At 37.6% G+C, this 16,996-nt stretch overlaps 1 protein-coding gene across 1 annotated transcript; it reads right to left on the reverse strand.

Moving 5' to 3' along the window:
* Positions 1-438: 438 nt before the first annotated feature.
* On the reverse strand, positions 439-16,023 carry LOC145784779 (sorbitol dehydrogenase-like). The gene is made up of 8 exons (XM_082596630.1): positions 15,878-16,023; positions 14,340-14,373; positions 5,029-5,193; positions 4,587-4,743; positions 2,535-2,719; positions 1,994-2,172; positions 1,297-1,418; positions 439-873 (listed from the first exon to the last, which is right to left on the reverse strand). Exons 1-8 carry the CDS (start codon positions 15,947-15,949, stop codon positions 708-710), a joined length of 1,080 nt encoding a protein of 359 aa, XP_082452756.1. The 5' UTR covers positions 15,950-16,023; the 3' UTR covers positions 439-707.
* Positions 16,024-16,996: the final 973 nt, after the last annotated feature.

A 16,996-nucleotide genomic window follows, 5' to 3' on the forward strand; every position in this document is an offset into this window, starting at 1 on the left:
TAGGCTACATAAATTTTGAAACCTTTCATTTTTGTTATTGAAACTTGTAATGGATTTGGAACTAAATGTAATTGATCAAATTCTGGTTGATAGGTATAGTAGGCTAGAGTTGAACTTTGCACAGGCTAGGTGTATTTTAAGCGATTCGTAGCTTAAGCATTGGCAGATCCAAAATAGCTCCAAAACAATTTTTTACAGTATATTTACAAGGTCGGATTAATGCAAACCTACACATTATTGTGTTTTGTTGAAATCTTCGTGCGTTTTTTTTCTTTGCCCTTATAATGAAATTGCTTGAATTACAAAGCACAATTCTTCTTCTCTAAGATGAAATAAAACTTAAATTTTTTCCCCGAAGAATTAGGCTACTTTCCGAAAGTTAACTGAAATCTACACTGTGTAGCCTAACTGACTGCAATATTACACACAAGACGTAAAAACAGAATGAAAGTACTTTCTTGATTGATGAGGTAATTAACATATGGGCTACCTTACATTTTTTGAAAAACATGCACGCAGTGGGCACTTCTTCAAGAACTACCACACAAGGTTGATTAAAATTGCACACACGAACACGAAGCACATATGATATAAAGTTCGAGGTAAAGAAGAACGACTTCTTCTTTGCATGAGTGATTGCATATTAACAAGGTAAATTATTTTTACATTGAAATAATGAGAATGCTTTCAAAGATTGACCCTTTGTTTCAAGGCATCTGGTCTGCGGGGTCACACTTCAGCATAACTTTTATGCCTTCCCCAGACCTCGTGATTTGAAAAGCTTTTTCAGCTTCTTCCAGTGTGAAGCGATGCGTAACGAGCGGTTTGACGTTTATCATCCCCGAAGAAAGCATTTGAATGGCAGTTGGATACCTGTAGATGGAAGTGGGGTAAAATATTTCAATTGATACAAGGTCAACACAGATGTGTCAAGTGTCACCATGGCCTTTTAGTGCACTATCTCTATTCTCTATGCCAATAGACCTACAAATCAATGAAGAATGTCGCTTTCTAGCTAAAAGAAAACAAGAAAAAATTGCTTTAGGCCTATTACCCAACATTACGTCATTTTTACATACTTTTTAGTAGATTTGCACACAAAACTGCCATTACCGAAAGTCTATACGCTTTTTATGAGTCAATAAATCAATAATTAACGGTTTTTCTTTGCATGATTTTTCCGCTGCGTAGTCTATTCATTCTACGACACAATTGCTGTATATCGTGGGAAAAGCACAACTGCAATTAAATAGACTAGGAAAGACTAAACAGTAAACATATCAAATCCGTGCTTACGTGTTACAATATCTGAAGACGCCGCGAATATCAACTTCTCTGACGGCCGCGTTTACTATCGGTACATTGACTGTTGCCGGACCGAGGCCAACTAAAACCAGACATCCTCCCGACTTGGTAGCCTATAAAATCAGTCAGCAATAAAATTAAGAACATCATATGAGTCGACCCAACAAACGATATAGCTAGCTCAATTGATCAAACACTTTAACAATAAAAAATTAAACTGCACAAACAATGACATCTAAGTTTAATCAAACTAATGATTAGATGATAGTCAAAAAGCTCCAAAGCAGCATTAAATCATTTGTGCAGACTACAGCTAATAAGATTCGTGCAGTAATCACATCACAAACTCTTTCCCGTGACAAAATATAGCATATTTTTCTTGTTTTTGCACGTAGGCTACTACCAATTAAATTACCGTAAACCACTTTCACTTACACGCACAGTCATTTTTCAGGACTTCGTTGCACTACTAAATGAATACAACTGTTGTAGAGGGCGTCTTCCACAAAAAAACTTGATTACAACAAAACCTCCCCGTGTATGTTAGAACCGTTATGTGGGATTATATGAGTTAACACCAAACGTCATCTTTGGCGTCTGCTAAGGAACCCAAAGGAAGTTAGAGAAAGGAAAAATGGTTTGATATGATATTCAAACAGCCTGAGCCCCCAAAAGGAGGCATACTTACATATATTCCAGTTTGGATAGCCGATTCCGCGCCGGTACATTCGATGGTTACGTTAGGCATACAACCAAGCAACTCTTCCACCTGCTTTGCAACGTCTTGAGCGGCCACACCACGTTCGATCTTAACCGTGTCATCTGCGCCAAGCTTCTTTGCCATCTCAAGGCGACTTTCAAACAAATCTGTTTGCAATGTACAACGTTTGGTAGCAAGACATGAACGTGTAACTGGCCTTCCATGCGGGCTACATTATGTAATTTTCTCATGACACTCTGAAAATGATGGCAATGTGCAAAGATGGGGAAAACATGACAAAGTACAGCATAAAAGACAATTACAGGCATATAAAAAACAATAGTACATAGTTGCGTCTTTTTGTCATGAAAAAATCTTAAGGTCGTCTGGTTTTTAATGCACTATTGACATGATTCAGATAATGAACAATGCACAGCCAGACAAGCGCTACAATAAAATAAATGCAAATGTTTACAAATAAATCTTTCAAATGACATTGTATGGTTAAAACTTGTCTGAATTCTTTTACCTGTTACAATCACTTTTGCAGCACCCATCGCTTTAGCGACAAGCAGAGAAACGAGCCCGATTGGTCCAGCTCCACAAATCAAAACGTTTTGACCCAAAGAGACCCCTGCGCGGCGACACGCATGGATGCCGACAGACAGAGGCTCAATCAACGCACCTTCTTCATACGTCACATTGTCAGGAAGTCTAGTGTGTAACATAACATCTTTTAAACGGTAAAGCGTATATAATACAGTTTCATCCGGCTACTAAGCATGGCCTGAGACCAGAGCTACTTCTCGGCAGTTAAAATAAAAAAAAATTGTTAAAATTCGTGTAATTAAAAATCTGTTAATTAATATCGTGTTTTTGCAGTTACTCGGGTAAAAAAACGCAAACAAGGCCCTAAAAAATATTTGCAGTCGTGGTCTAATGCATTGCTTCCCAAGTACTGCAAAGCTAGTCTTCGTCTTTTTATAAGTCGACGCTCAGCCTTTTTGTGAAAGTTATATCGCGAAACACGGTGTCTATCGCTATCAATTCTTGTTACAAATCGGCTGCCGAGAAACATGCAGTTGATTGGATGCTAAATGGGTAGCATGGAAACTACACCGTTATGGTTAGCGAATCGCAACTGCTCGCTGTACGAGTGAGTGCTCGGCCTTGTGCTGATAGCCGGGAAGAACGCTCCCTTCTTTACAACTTTTATCAGCAATATTGCTCGTCAGCGTGTGAAAGACTTTGCCTTGTTTGTGAAAAAGGTGGCGAATGGGAGTGGAGAAAAAAGTCTCAAATACCTACGGAGTGGAGAAATCTTGACTTGTGGAAGCCGGCGACCAAACATGGCCTAAATGACAGTATATGCAACATGCAGTAGGCTAAGGTCTATCAGATAGTTGTGTTAGGCAGTGATGGAACAACCTTCGGCTACTTTTTTCAACTACGGCTCCTGGCCGGAAGTGATAGTGGTTCCGGCCTGAAGATGTGTATGCTAACTGAGTGTGGCTGTGGTCAAGTTTATGACCTTGGATAAATGTAGTTTTATGTATCGTTGTGGTATTGTAGTAATGCAAGAATACTCAATTACACATGTTGACTGTAAGATTGGTCTAAAATGTAAGATGGAAAATGGGTTGAAGAAAGACTAAGAGAATCGAAAATTTAATACCTTGAAAACTATACTCCATCACGGAATGGCCCGTTTCGGTGAGTCCGATTCGGTAAGTTCAATTCGGTGAGTCCGATTCGGTGAGTCCGATCCCTTAACGGGGAATTTTTTCAATTTTTTTTTTAAATTATTGGGTATCGTAGCCGAATTATCATTGCCGTTTTAGGGTTAGGGGTTTGGGGTTAGGGGTTAAAGGTTAGAAACTCACCGAATCGGAGTCACCGAATAGTAGCAGACCCACTCCATCAGGTGGATAGGAAACACAGCCAAATTTGCAATCTACCCACATGTTTGCTTCTAAATAAACCCTTTTAAAAAACCGTAAGTATTGCCATAAAGCACCTTCTTTAAGAGTGCCTGGTTATCGCCTTACTGCTTGATAAGAGTGGTGTACCAACAACCAGGGCCGTTGAGAGGATAATTTAGGCGCTGTATTAATGAGACACTCAGGTACCAAACTCAGACACTTCCAAGAAAAACGCATATTACCCAACAATTTAGGGGTGGTCCGGGGCCCTTGGAATGAATACAGACCTTAAAAGTCATCCCGGGTCCAAAAGTACCCTCACTGTTCTAGTGGGTCATGGTACCCTTTAGACCTCCCGTCCTCCCTGTTAACTTATTGCTAACAACCGCAAGTGTGTGAGGTCTTAGTTTCTGTATCGGGGACCACATATGATGCTGTTTGTTCAATCCTGAAAATGTTTTATTGAGCAATCTGGCAGGCTTATAGGCTATTATTAGTTTGTGTGATAAACAAAAGTTCGGATTAGTTAAGTGGTACCATCAAAGAGTTATGATATGATATAATTCTGTAATAAAAAGTTTCATATTAAACTTAATATGAAAATAATCGAATTTGTATGTTATGTGATTCAAACTACAAATACAACTCATGCTACAAACTTGTAACAAAAATCTCCTCTGTGAGTGTAGTATCTTGAAAGGTTTCCGTGATCGGGTGGTGTTGCACAGAAAAATACTTCACTCAAGTTGTATCGACCAGCTTTACTGAATTCATCATTTTTCAGTGGATAACCAGGCTCTATAGCGACCCTATCACCTAGAAATATAACTTTAAAATAAAAACTAAAAAAACTTTAATAACTATGAAGTGTTGTCGTTTGAGGATGATCTTATAGTGTGAAATAGATCACAACACTAACCGAGTAGAAATATCAAAAACATTTCATCATTGTACCATTCAACAAATATTACCCATAACTGAAAGCCAGTTGACCAGAAACACCAGTAACATAAACAAATTTAACCAAAGTCTGCAACACTTAGCCAATCATGTTTAACAAAAAAGCTTTAAGTTAAAGTAAATGACTTAGTTCTTACAAACCAGGTGACAAATGCTTGACATTTTTTCCACACTTCACCACACGTCCAGCTGCTTCATGGCCAATAACCATCGAGTCTTTCACAATAAAGTCCCCAATGCGACCTCTGACCCAATACGACACATCTGATCCACAAATGCCCACGGAATGCATTTGCAACAAAACATCTAAAACATTTATTTATATCACAATGAATGATATATATGTGAGCTAGGGTGTTTCATTTGCTCCCTTTATTTGAATTTTAATCTGTCCCTATACTAATTCTGTTCCATTTGGGAAAAAATAACCTTAAAATAATTTTAATTTCATGGCCCCCTGTTTACCCCCCCACCGCGACTCCGAAATTTCTGCCTACTCCAATTGCTATAACTCAAAAACCACTTTAGATAGACATGGGTTGTTGGGTATCAAAGTTATTGGCGTACCCCACTTTAATTCAAAAATGCTGCCAAAATAAAAATCTGAGCAAAAAAAATTTTTTTTTCATTTTTGCACAGCATAAGAACTAGCATAAGAACAGCATAAGAACATAAGAGCTAAGCACAACTAGTGGTGCGGTACTGATGAGCCCAGCCTCATGGGCGAAACACGTGTCTATCGCTGAGTTCCTGCTACACTCGACTGCCGAGAAACATAAGAAAAGCAGTTAGCATGATTATTGAATAGCCAAACATACGATGTGAACAACCAAACATAAGTGGCAACTGACACAACACCAAAATTAATCACATGACACAATATTATCAAAAACTATCTATGAAGTAATAGGACATCACAACAAGTAATAGCACAGCAGGGGCTCACACAACCTCCATTAAGCAGGCAGCAATGTGGTGTGTTGTGCTTAGCGCATTGGTCTTTGCACCAAAGAGTGTTTACATTAATTACAGCTAACGGTACTGAAACCACTGTGCTGCTGTTTTCTTGTGCAAGAAAGGTCAAAATGATTGCTTCCATCCAGTAATGGGTAGTTTAAAAAAATTCCAGTCATACTAATGTAAGTCACTGGAAACAGTGTATTACAGTCAACTCCAAAGCGAGTGCTGCAAAAATTGCCTACTATGTGCTGTGCTTTAATGATGTTTTTCCGTCCTGGAGGATAAAAATTAAATGACGACAGCACAAGTGGGACATGAATCATGAATAGTAACACAGCAACAGCTAACGCTCATTAAGTAGGACATGGATAGGATACTAAGGCCCGTATTCTAAGATCCAACTTGAGTACAAGCTGGAACACAAGTTGAACTTGGGCTATGGTATACCAAATACATGGACCAAGTCAAACTTGAGTTTCAGCTTGAACTCAATAACTCTTAGAATACGGGCTTTAAGTTATCTATAATCCTGCAAATAGTTACATTTTTTCAAAAACTGCAAGTACGAATAGTATCCAAGCCAGTTGATTTACATATTATCATGATTGATGATGCATGCATATAATCGTCAAGGAGGCAGTTGGGCATCATCAACAGTGGGTGCTTCTTTTGCGAAGGAATGGTTGACACTTTCTGTGTTTTTCTGCCACTTGCAGGGTGTCTTGGTAATGGTCTTCACTGCGAAAAGATCTCAAGAAGTCTTAGCTTAATTTTATATACCTTTCAGCACAGTCATTAATTACATTGATTCCTAGGACATTTACCAGGTTTTCTTTTAAGATGCTGTTATCATGCCATTCATTAATAGGCAGGTGCTAAAAATTTATGGTTCAGGTTCAACAAGTTGATAAAATAGCATGAATCTTGTTCAACTAAATCACCAAGCCTCGTTGATGGCCCAAGGTGTTGTGGAAATTTTGGTTTTTTAAACCCAGATCCATGTCGCTGTTTTGGGATGGCTGAGTGTGTATCAATGCATTGTAGCATTCTATCAGCAATAAATCAAGTTTCTTCAACAGGAGTGTGTTCTCTGAAAAGAGAAAGAGAAATCATTTCTTCTGTCAAGTAACAAAGGTGTCTCTTTAATGCCTTCAGAGCAATACAGTTATTGATGTTGCTGTAAGTGAACAGCATCTTGTAAAACTTTAAATCATTCCATGGAGCATCAGTGGGTGATGAACATGTCAACCACCACTGAGAATACACATGACATGAGTGACGAAGTTGACAAAGCCTCTTATCTTTGAGGTTTGTTGAGTGGTAGTAACAGTGCCAAGTGGAAGCTCTTCAATGTACTTTCCCAGAAGATATATCTTAATGGAGTAAATCAGCTTTGACGTCCATCCGGTTTTATGCAAAGCTCCTGGGTTTTTGAAGGTTATTGGATTTTGCAGTGAATTTTCCAGGAAAATACGACAGAGTTCAATGAACTCTAATTAATCACCCCTCTGGAAACTATGCTGAGCAGTACAGCGTATCATCAGGAGACTTGGTAATTTCAAATTTTACGTAAATCATTAAAAATTTGAGACAAAGTGACTTCCCCTATATGGTGTCTACAGGCAGACCACAAGGGACGCTGCAGACTATTTTGAATCTTGATACATGCTGCTGAATACATCAGAAAGTTGGACTTGGGCTATGGTATACCAAATACATGGACCAAGCCAAACTTGAGTATCAGTTTGAACTCAAGTTGGATCTTAGAATACGGGCCTTAGTATCCTATCCATGTCCTACTTAATGAGCGTTAGCTGTTGCTGTGTTACTATTCATGATTCATGTCTCACTTGTGTTGTCGTCATTGAATTTTTATCCTCCAGGACGAAAAAACATCATTGAAGCACAGCACATAGTAGGCAATTTTTGCAGCACTTGCTTTCAGGGTTGGCCAAGGAGGTTTCCCCACTTTAGTTTTACCCGGATAAAACCCTGGGGGAAACTGGGAAAAACCTTTTGGGGGAAACTGGGAAAAACTGGGGGAGACTGGGTAAAACTTGAGTTGTTGAAATTTTCAAATGTGAATGACTAATAATGATTACTCCTCATAGTTAATGTTTATTACCATCATATTTTGAATGAACCTATAAGATTTCCTATGCTCATCTTACAAAAAAATAAAAATACTGAGATTTACTAATATCTAATAATAGATAGGTCCAATCATTAGTTTACATAGATGAACATACGTATGATACCAGTATGTTATCAAGTTAGATGGTCACCTGTGCCTAACATGCAGTCAGCGAACAAAATTGTAAACATTGAACAAAAAAAGCCAAAGAAAGAAAGATTAAGAGCCGGTATAATCTCAGTCATTGATAACATGTCGGCAGTCTTCATTGTCGACATTGAACAGCTCTTCATCTGGGGTTTCAGATTCTTTCCATCCGAAGTGTCTATAAACATGCACTAATTTGGCAACCCTCTAATTGCCCAGTCTATTTCTTTGCTTTGTGTGGATTAAAGCCATGCTACTGAACAAGCGTTCTATTCCAGCACTGGATGGTGGGCATGATGATATTGCAATCATCAATGAACAAAACTTCTTTACTGGCTCATTGTTTGCAACTTTTCTTATGTATTGCCAATATTTAAGCACTTGGTGACAATTGATTTGATAAGAGATGTTTGGAAAAATAGATGTAATATCCTTAGTCCTTAGTTTCATATCCTGCCAGTAGGAGAATAAATTGTCATCTTTTTCAAACACAAAGTTGCGTGCAGTTTCTTGCTCATATGCAGATAAAGTCATATATTTTTGAAACTGATCAACATTGTCTCCTTCAGTTTTCTCCATTTTTCTTCTCACTTTTCTCCTTCCCTGAGAGTAGCACACTAGACATCGTTTTTGAGGCCTTTCTTTTTTTTTTGTGCGAGGAAGCGTTTTAGGAAAGTGCTTACCACTGAGGGACTCGGACTGGGAAGGCTATGTGGACGACCTCTACTGCTTTCTGGCAAAAGGCTGGAAGATATCAGTTGGTTCGCAAGCTGCAATTTAAACTGAAGCAATTAGTCACAACAGCACAACACTGACTGGCGTGGTCTTTGAGCTGGGGGTAGACCATCTGAATTCAATAAGAAATTACTATTGGTACTGGTAGTTTGGTACTGCCAGCAGACAGTGGGTCAGTACGCATTGAGAAAGTGTCAAAAGAAAAACCTGAAATATCACTCTGTGATGATCCAAAGCTATATCTATTTTATCTAAGTATTGATGCAATTCAATTGGAAAATGTCATGAGATAACAGCTAAACAGCTGGCTAGTCATTATATTGCATAAGAAACTCCGCAAACAACACATTTAGAAGTTTTAAGGGTTTCCCCCAGTTTTACCCGGTTTCCCCCAGTTTTACCCGGGGGAAACTGGGAAAAACCTCCCAGAGGTTTTACCCAACCAACCCTGCTTGCTTTGGAGTTGCCTGTAATGCACTGTTTCCAGTGACTTACATTGCTGACTGGAATTTTTTTTTAACTACCCATTACTGGATGGAGGCAATCATTTTGACGTTTCTTGCACAAGAAAACAGCAGCACAGTGGTTACAGTGCCGTTAGCTGTAATTAATGTAAACACTCTTTGGTGCAAAGACCAATGCGCTAAGCACAACACACCATGATGCTGCCTGCTTAATGGAGGTTGTGTGAGCCCCTGCTGTGCTATTACTTGTTGTGATGTCCTATTACTTCATAGATGGTTTTTGATAATATTGTGTCATGTGATGAATTTTGGTGTTGTGTCAGTTGCCACTTATGTTTGGTTGTTCACATCGTATGTTTGGCTATTCAATATTCATGCTAACTGCTTTTCTTATGTTGTGCAAAAATGAAAAAAAATTTTTTTTTGCGCTGATTGTTATTTTGGCAGCATTTTTGAATTAAAGTGGGGTGTGTCAATAACTTTGATACCCAACAACCCATGTCTATCTAAAGCGTTTTTTGAGTTATGACGATTGGAGTAGGCAGAAATTTCAGAGTCGCGGTGGGGGGGGGGGGTAAATGGGGGGCCATGAAATTAAAAATTATTTCCAGGTTATTTTTTCCAAAATGGAACAGAATTAGCTTAGGGACAGATCAAAATTCAAATAAAGGGAGCAAATGAAACACCCTAATGTGAGCACAACAATGAGATGTTGTAACAAACTTGGACAACTACATAATTGTCTAATTCGATGAATTAAAGCAAAATGTTGATAATTCTAATATAATTTCGTAAAAACTTGTTTAGCCTAATCTAATTGTAGTTCTAATCTAATGTCCACTATTGCCAAAAATTCTAGTTTGTCCAACACAATTTTTCGGCAAATGAAAGGAAATTGTGGCTTTATCAATTTCATGCAGGGAAAATGATAACAAAACGATCAAGATCAAAGTGGCATGTTCTCATTCCATCGCTTAAGCAGCAAGTGGTTTTAAGCTGTGATGGTGAAATGACATTTTGAGGCAGAGTAGCCATATTGGCGTTTTTAATCAAATAGAAAAAATATATCTGACAAATGCGTCTAACTACCGGTAACTCTAATCTAGTTTCGGGGAGAGTTTGCTTTCTTGGACCAAAGCCAGGCAAGATACAACAATACAACAGGGTTAAGCATTATACAGTAACAATACATTTTACATATTTACAAATAGTTTTAACAGTCGAACAGTTTCGGCTTAACTTAAGGCCTCATCAGGGGGTCTGCTACTATTCGGCGAGTCCAATTCGGCTAATCCGATTCGGCAAGTTTCCTATTCGGCGAGAGCCTTTTTCGGCGAGTGCCCTATTTGGCAAGTTTTTGAAATTTTATTTTTGAAAGGGAATTATCGGGTACTGTAGCCTAATCATAATTGCCGTTTTTACATTGTTAAACGTTGAAATTGCACAGAAAGGAATAAAAATAAAATGTTTGAACTATTAAATTAAAATTCGTTATGTCAGTTCAGTTGAGTTGTTTTTATTTCTAACCATCATATGAAAAACAATACACGTCAACATAGCAAAGGTAGAAGCGACAAAACGCGAACGTTAAAACGTGCTTGAATTCGTCATGTCAGTTCAGTTGTTTTTATTTTTGATCATGATATCAAAAACAAAACACGTCAACATAACAAAGGTGTAGAAAAAGGTAGAAGCGACAAAACGCGACTGTTAAAACGTGCTTGTGACCGAAGTAAGTTATTGAGTTGAAAGAAATTTAGCACGATTGCAACACCTTCAGAAAAATTTAAGAAATGAAGGGAAATTAAGAAAAAGAAAATGTTACAAAAAAAAAATCATGTTTAATGTCTATAAGTTAGTACTTTTGAATAGTTAAAATGAGTAGTTTGGATCAACGAACGTGTGGCCTACAGATGGGATTGAAAGGAAATTATCGGGTACCGTAGCCTAGTTATCCCAACCAGCAGAAATTGCCGTTTTTACATCGTTTTAACGTCGCTAAACGTAGAAATCGTGTAGAAAAGAGAACTTTGCTGACTAGGATACGTTGAAACTGGGAAACATTCACAGAAGCCCTTCAATTTATTCCAAGAACCCATTTAGCCTAACAGTTCATTTGTAGGCTACATTGATTCAACGTCTGAATACATTATCTTAAAAATGCATAATCTTAAAAATGCAACGTATCGAAGGGCTTCTGTGAATGTTTCTCAGTTTCAACGTATCCTAGTCATCAAAGTTTTCTTTTCTACACGATTTCAACGTTTAGCGACGTTAAAACGATAGGCCACACATTTGGTTAGCCTTTTCATTCTGTTACTAGAATGTAAAAATGAACTGTTAGGCTAACTGGGTTCTTGGAACAAATTTTTGCTGGTAGGGATAACTAGGCTACGGTACCCGATAATTTCCTTTCAATCCAAGCTGTAGGCCACACATTTGTTGATCCAAACTAATCATTTTAACTATTCAAAAGTACTAACTTATAGATATAAACATAAATTTTTTTGTAACATTTACTTTTTTTTATTTTCCCTTTATATCTTAAATTTTTCTGAAGGTGTTGCGACCGTGCCAAATTTCTTTCAACTCAATAACTTACTTCGGTCACAAGCACGTTTTAACATCCGCGTTTTGTCGCTTCTACTTTAAAAACAACTGAACGGACATGACGAATTCAAGCACGTTTTAGCGTTCGCGTTTTGTCGCTTCTACCTTTGCTATGTTGATGTGTATTGTTTTTGATATGATGGTTAGAAATAAAAACAACTCAACTGAACTGACATGACGAATTTTAATTTAATAGTTCATACATTTTATTTTTATTCCTTTCTGCACGATCAGCGACGTTAAAACGATGTGAAAACAGTTAGGCTACGGTACCCGATAATTCCCTTTCAAAAATAAAATTTCAAAAACTCGCCGAATAGGGCACTCGCCGAAAAAGGCTCTCGCCGAATAGGGAACTCGCCGAATCGGACTAGCCGAATCGGATTAGCCGAATTGAGCCATTCCGCTCATCAGGAACATGAAAATATTTATACAATATGCAATAAATTTCAACTTCATGAAGGTAACTACCAGTAGCTAACTGAGTATAAACATCAACAAATACGCAGCAATAAAAAAAACAAACAGACGGAAAACAAATTACATTAAAAAAAGGCAACTAATTAACTACAAAAGAAGTTGCAACATTTACTAGATGTATCATGTACCCTGTGGTGCAAATTCTTTTGTAGTCTTGCCTGTCTTTAATTCTAATCTTGTTTAAATTCTACTCTAATTTATGAAAACTGGGGTAGGCCTATCTAATTCTAGTCTAATTTGTAAAAACTTGAATAGATCTAACTATAATTCCAATCTAATTTTAAAAATCTAAAAAAGTTTAGTTGTCCAAGACTGGTTGTAAAGCAGGATGCTTATTCATCTTTCAATTATATACAGTAAACAAACTAGTAAAGACAATAAAGTACTTGCTGTTCTAACAAGTAAAACTTAACAGAAGGTCACTGCAAATAGAATCAAATAAGCTACAAAGAGGAACGTATACCAACTATAGCTAATAGCTATTTCAAATCTAATCTCACATTAGTGATATTAATGTGATAAACTATTATATAAATTCTAAATGTGATAAACTAGTAAATATCAACAATTAATAATATAATGTCATATCACACAACAATGTAGGGGGCCTGGTCTCTATTGATAAAGACCATAGCAGTGGCTAAATCTATCCATACAATTTAACGTCTCTTGTTCTCCGTATTGCAAGGGTTGGAAGCCAACAAATGAATGACAAAGTTAATGACATCATCATCATAATCCATCGTCGGTTTGTTCCCCACTAGTGGGGGTGGCCGATTGTTTCCGCGCAGCAATTGTTTTAATCCCTTTTCTCCATTTCACCCTGTCCCTTGCATCTTCCTCCTTTAGTCCGACTTTTTTAAATTCATCCTTCACTTGTTGTTTCCACGTTCTTCTTGGACGACCGCGTTTCCTCTTCCCATCCACCTTTAGATCTAGTGCCTTTCTAAGAAAACTTCCTTCCTCCCTCCTTATCACATGTCCATACCATCTTACTCCATTTGCCCTTGCCAGTTGGTCTATGGTCTCTCTCATCTCTAGCATATCCAACAATTCTTCAGTCCTTTTTTCCCTTCTCGTTTTCACCCCACACATTGCTCTCACCATTGACCTTTCCGTTCTTCTCAGGATTGCCAGTTCACTCTCTCTCAATATCCATGTCTCGCTACCATATAGCATTGCAGGCCGCACACAGCTCCGATATACTTTCCCTTTCATCCTTAGTGAGAATTTTCTGCCATACAACATTTCCCCACATTCCCTGAACTTTGCCCAGCCCAATCTTGCCCTTGTTGTCACCGCTGCTTCACATCCACCACTTCCATTTATCCGATCACCCAGATAACAGAAGTCTGTCACTGTTTCGATGCCATGGCAGAACTCATCATCATGGCCTTCCACTTCATTCCTTCCTTTACTGCATTTCCCACAAACAAAACACTTCGCCAATCTTGTTGCGGCTCTCTTGACATTATCACATCTTGCATGTACCCACTTTCCACATTCCTTGCATTGCATTGAATTTCTCATCACTCTCTTGCCACATATTCCACAGGGATCTACTTTGCTCTCAACAACTGTTCCTTCTGCTCCACTCACCATCACTTTTGTTTTTTCAAGATTCACCTTCATACCCTTAGTTTCAAATGCTTCTTTCCATTTCTCAAACTTTCTCTCCAGTCCCTCCATACTAATACTTGTCAAGACCAGGTCGTCTGATTCTTCGCACCCCTTGCCCATCTAAGGGCTGCTGGGGACTAGGGGCCATTTTTAGCTTTTGCTGCATTTAAATAATACAAAATATTCATTGTCTATTAATAACGTGCAGCTTGTCCACTTGGGCAGGTCTATTTAACAGCACACTTTCAAAATTTTTACAACACAGAAGCTGTGAATCATTGCCTGTATCTAATGGGTCTTACCATTGTCTCCTGGCTCTACGATTGGACGATTTTCCTAAACAACATATGAAGGTAAATAGATCATCAATTGTAAGACACTTAAGAAGGGCATATTTCAGTTAAACATACCCTAGGATGGCTGTATAAACCAATAGTTTATTTTCCACTGTTGTGACCTCATACAGTTGGCCAGGCTACACACAATTGCAAGGCTTACATAACTAATAAAACTTAATATGAAAAAATAACATATGTCCATATAATATATAGGCTAGTCTTTGTACGTATTTGCAACCTATTTTTTCAAGGACATCTGAAAAGCGTACTTGCTAACTTAAAGAGTTAGTTTTTTTTATAGAATATTTTCATGCTCTTCAGCAAATTTGGTGACATTATTGTGTGTATTAAACTTACAATAGCGCATTTTGTGATTGTGATTTTAATTCCAAAATGCGTCCAAACACCACTGTCATTCTGGCGGAATAATTCTGCGCAATTCGCCTACTAAAACAATCCATATAAAAAGCGTGGTAATTAATATGACAACAGAAACAACACGTGAACCCTCATAAAAGCACTTCTTATTGACATATTTATTTTTATGCCACTTGAAAGTTAGGATGCCGTTTTAAATTTTTTTTCATGAAAAACATAATTTGAAAACCAAAACACAAGTCACATAGTCTACCGTAGTTAGCAAAAAAATAAAACTTACACGAGTTGATATAACATTATTGATAAATAAAATGTTCCATTTTTTTCTGTCAAATTATTTTCAATAGCAAAATATTTACCAATTTGTGAAGTTGACGCAATTACCTCGATGGTCGCAAATATACACATCGACCCTATAGCCTAAAGTTGTGCAGTACAACACACCCTATCAGAAAAGATATAATATACAATTTACTTCATTTGATAAAAGTTATAGACTCTCTTACTTTTACTCTATTTAATGTTACATGTTACATTCCTTCATTAATAATTACATAATATATAATTATAAAAATTTGTTTCCATGGTGGCACAACATGCATTCTTATGCCAATATACCTAAACTTAAAATCTTTGAAAAATTTTATTATTATTTTTGCTCTTGACATGATCGTACTGAGGATGCTGTGATAGCAAAATCGATTTATGATTAAAAAAAGAGGCTTGTTAACTGTTTGTTGCATTGAGGAACAAAGCTTATACTACAGAAAAGATGCAGCACAACATATAACAAAAAGCTGAAAAATACCATCAAGTCAGTCAGTTGGTCTCATCTTAGAGCACCATTCTGGGTTTTACAGACAAACACACCTTTCATTGTAGGTCATTTACAGTCAAATACTTTTACTTTTCAGGTACCGTACCTATGTAATCAACATGATTGGATCAAAATATGAGTTATTCCAACTTTAAACTATTCACTGTATAGGACAAGAGTGATGAGTGACTATCATCAGTTCCTTTTTATAAAAATTGAAAAAAAATCTTTATTTGATCATTTATACTAGCTCAACTGGGCTAAAGCAACACAGCCTTAGTTGCTTTAAACATTGAATTATACTCACCAATACGATATCACACTGTGGAGCTTCTTCTCTTCGTTTGTATAAAACTGCACTGAGATTATTAGATAGCATTCTGTATATTTATTAGAGGGATTTTATTACTACAACGCTCAATGCTCACCACATTTGCAAAAAACCTGCGCCAAATCGGCATTCGGCAATTGTTAGCAAAATCTTTATGTTGGATAGGTTGCCAAGTAAAAAATTTATTTTCTCCAAGCAGGGTCGAAAAAAATCTGCCTACATGCGTTTTCAAGACAATGTAGTTTTCTAATGTGAGATGAAATAATCTTAAAAAACTGTAGAAACTACATTCAAACCTTTAAAAGGGCTAATTTTGCGAAACTGTTAAATTGCTTTTTGCTTGCCAAACCATGTACCATAGCCTACAAGTGACAAATCCACTGCTCACTGCTTTTTGCTTAGCAGCTTGCAAGTTTTTCTCCTGCGTTTGCGTATCGGTTACTTGACCACTCATTAAGGTTAGTTAGAGTAGGACCAGTGCACAAACAAAAACTCAAGATCAAGCGGGCCTGGTTCGGATCTCAGGGTGTGCGCTTGAGCAACGCACTTCAAGCACAGCTTTCCATTCTGCAGCATCATTGGGTGGAATTATTCAGACAACAATACCTATAGGCTACTTCACTCTATCAATCTCGATAACAGAGCTTGCGTCAGTGGTTCAATTCATAGCCTCTAGCATACAAATATGCGAAACTGCTCTCAGGATTGTACACTCGAAGAAGTTTTCTCAGTCAATGGATAAAGATTCAATCCAAACCCAGTTGTAAATCTAACGTCGATTAAAGAGATACGGTAGGCTACTAAAGGAAAAACCTGACTTAGCGATTGTAGCATAAACGTTCTTTGTGTTTAACATGCTACCAGAAAACGATGTTCAAGAAATTTTTGCCCCATTGCGGTCTGATCAGCAATGCGCGCGTGCTTTTGTCAGAGCTTTCAAAACGGGAATGGGCGTGAGCAGCGAAGCGTGCGACTGTACAGTCTACGTCACTATAGACTAGCAATCAGCTGATCAAGCAATAGTTGTTACTGCAGGTGATTTAACTGTGGGTTGTGTACAGGCCCGCAACCAGCAAATATTTTTGGGGGGGGCAT

The sequence above is a fragment of the Aplidium turbinatum genome, chromosome 15 (assembly GCF_918807975.1).
Source record: "Aplidium turbinatum chromosome 15, kaAplTurb1.1, whole genome shotgun sequence".
NCBI classification, from domain to species: domain Eukaryota; kingdom Metazoa; phylum Chordata; class Ascidiacea; order Aplousobranchia; family Polyclinidae; genus Aplidium; species Aplidium turbinatum.

Excerpts from the sequence above, each read along its gene's own strand:
- LOC145784779 (XM_082596630.1), bottom strand. The coding sequence starts at position 15,949 with ATGCTATCTAATAATCTCAGTGCAGTTTTATACAAACGAAGAGAAGAA. Across the intron at positions 14,374-15,877 it reads CACAGTGTGATATCGTATTG|GAAAATCGTCCAATCGTAGA; the intron begins GTGAGTATAATT and ends TATGTTGTTTAG. Across the intron at positions 2,173-2,534 it reads TGCAAAAGTGATTGTAACAG|ATTTGTTTGAAAGTCGCCTT; the intron begins GTAAAAGAATTC and ends CATTGCAAACAG.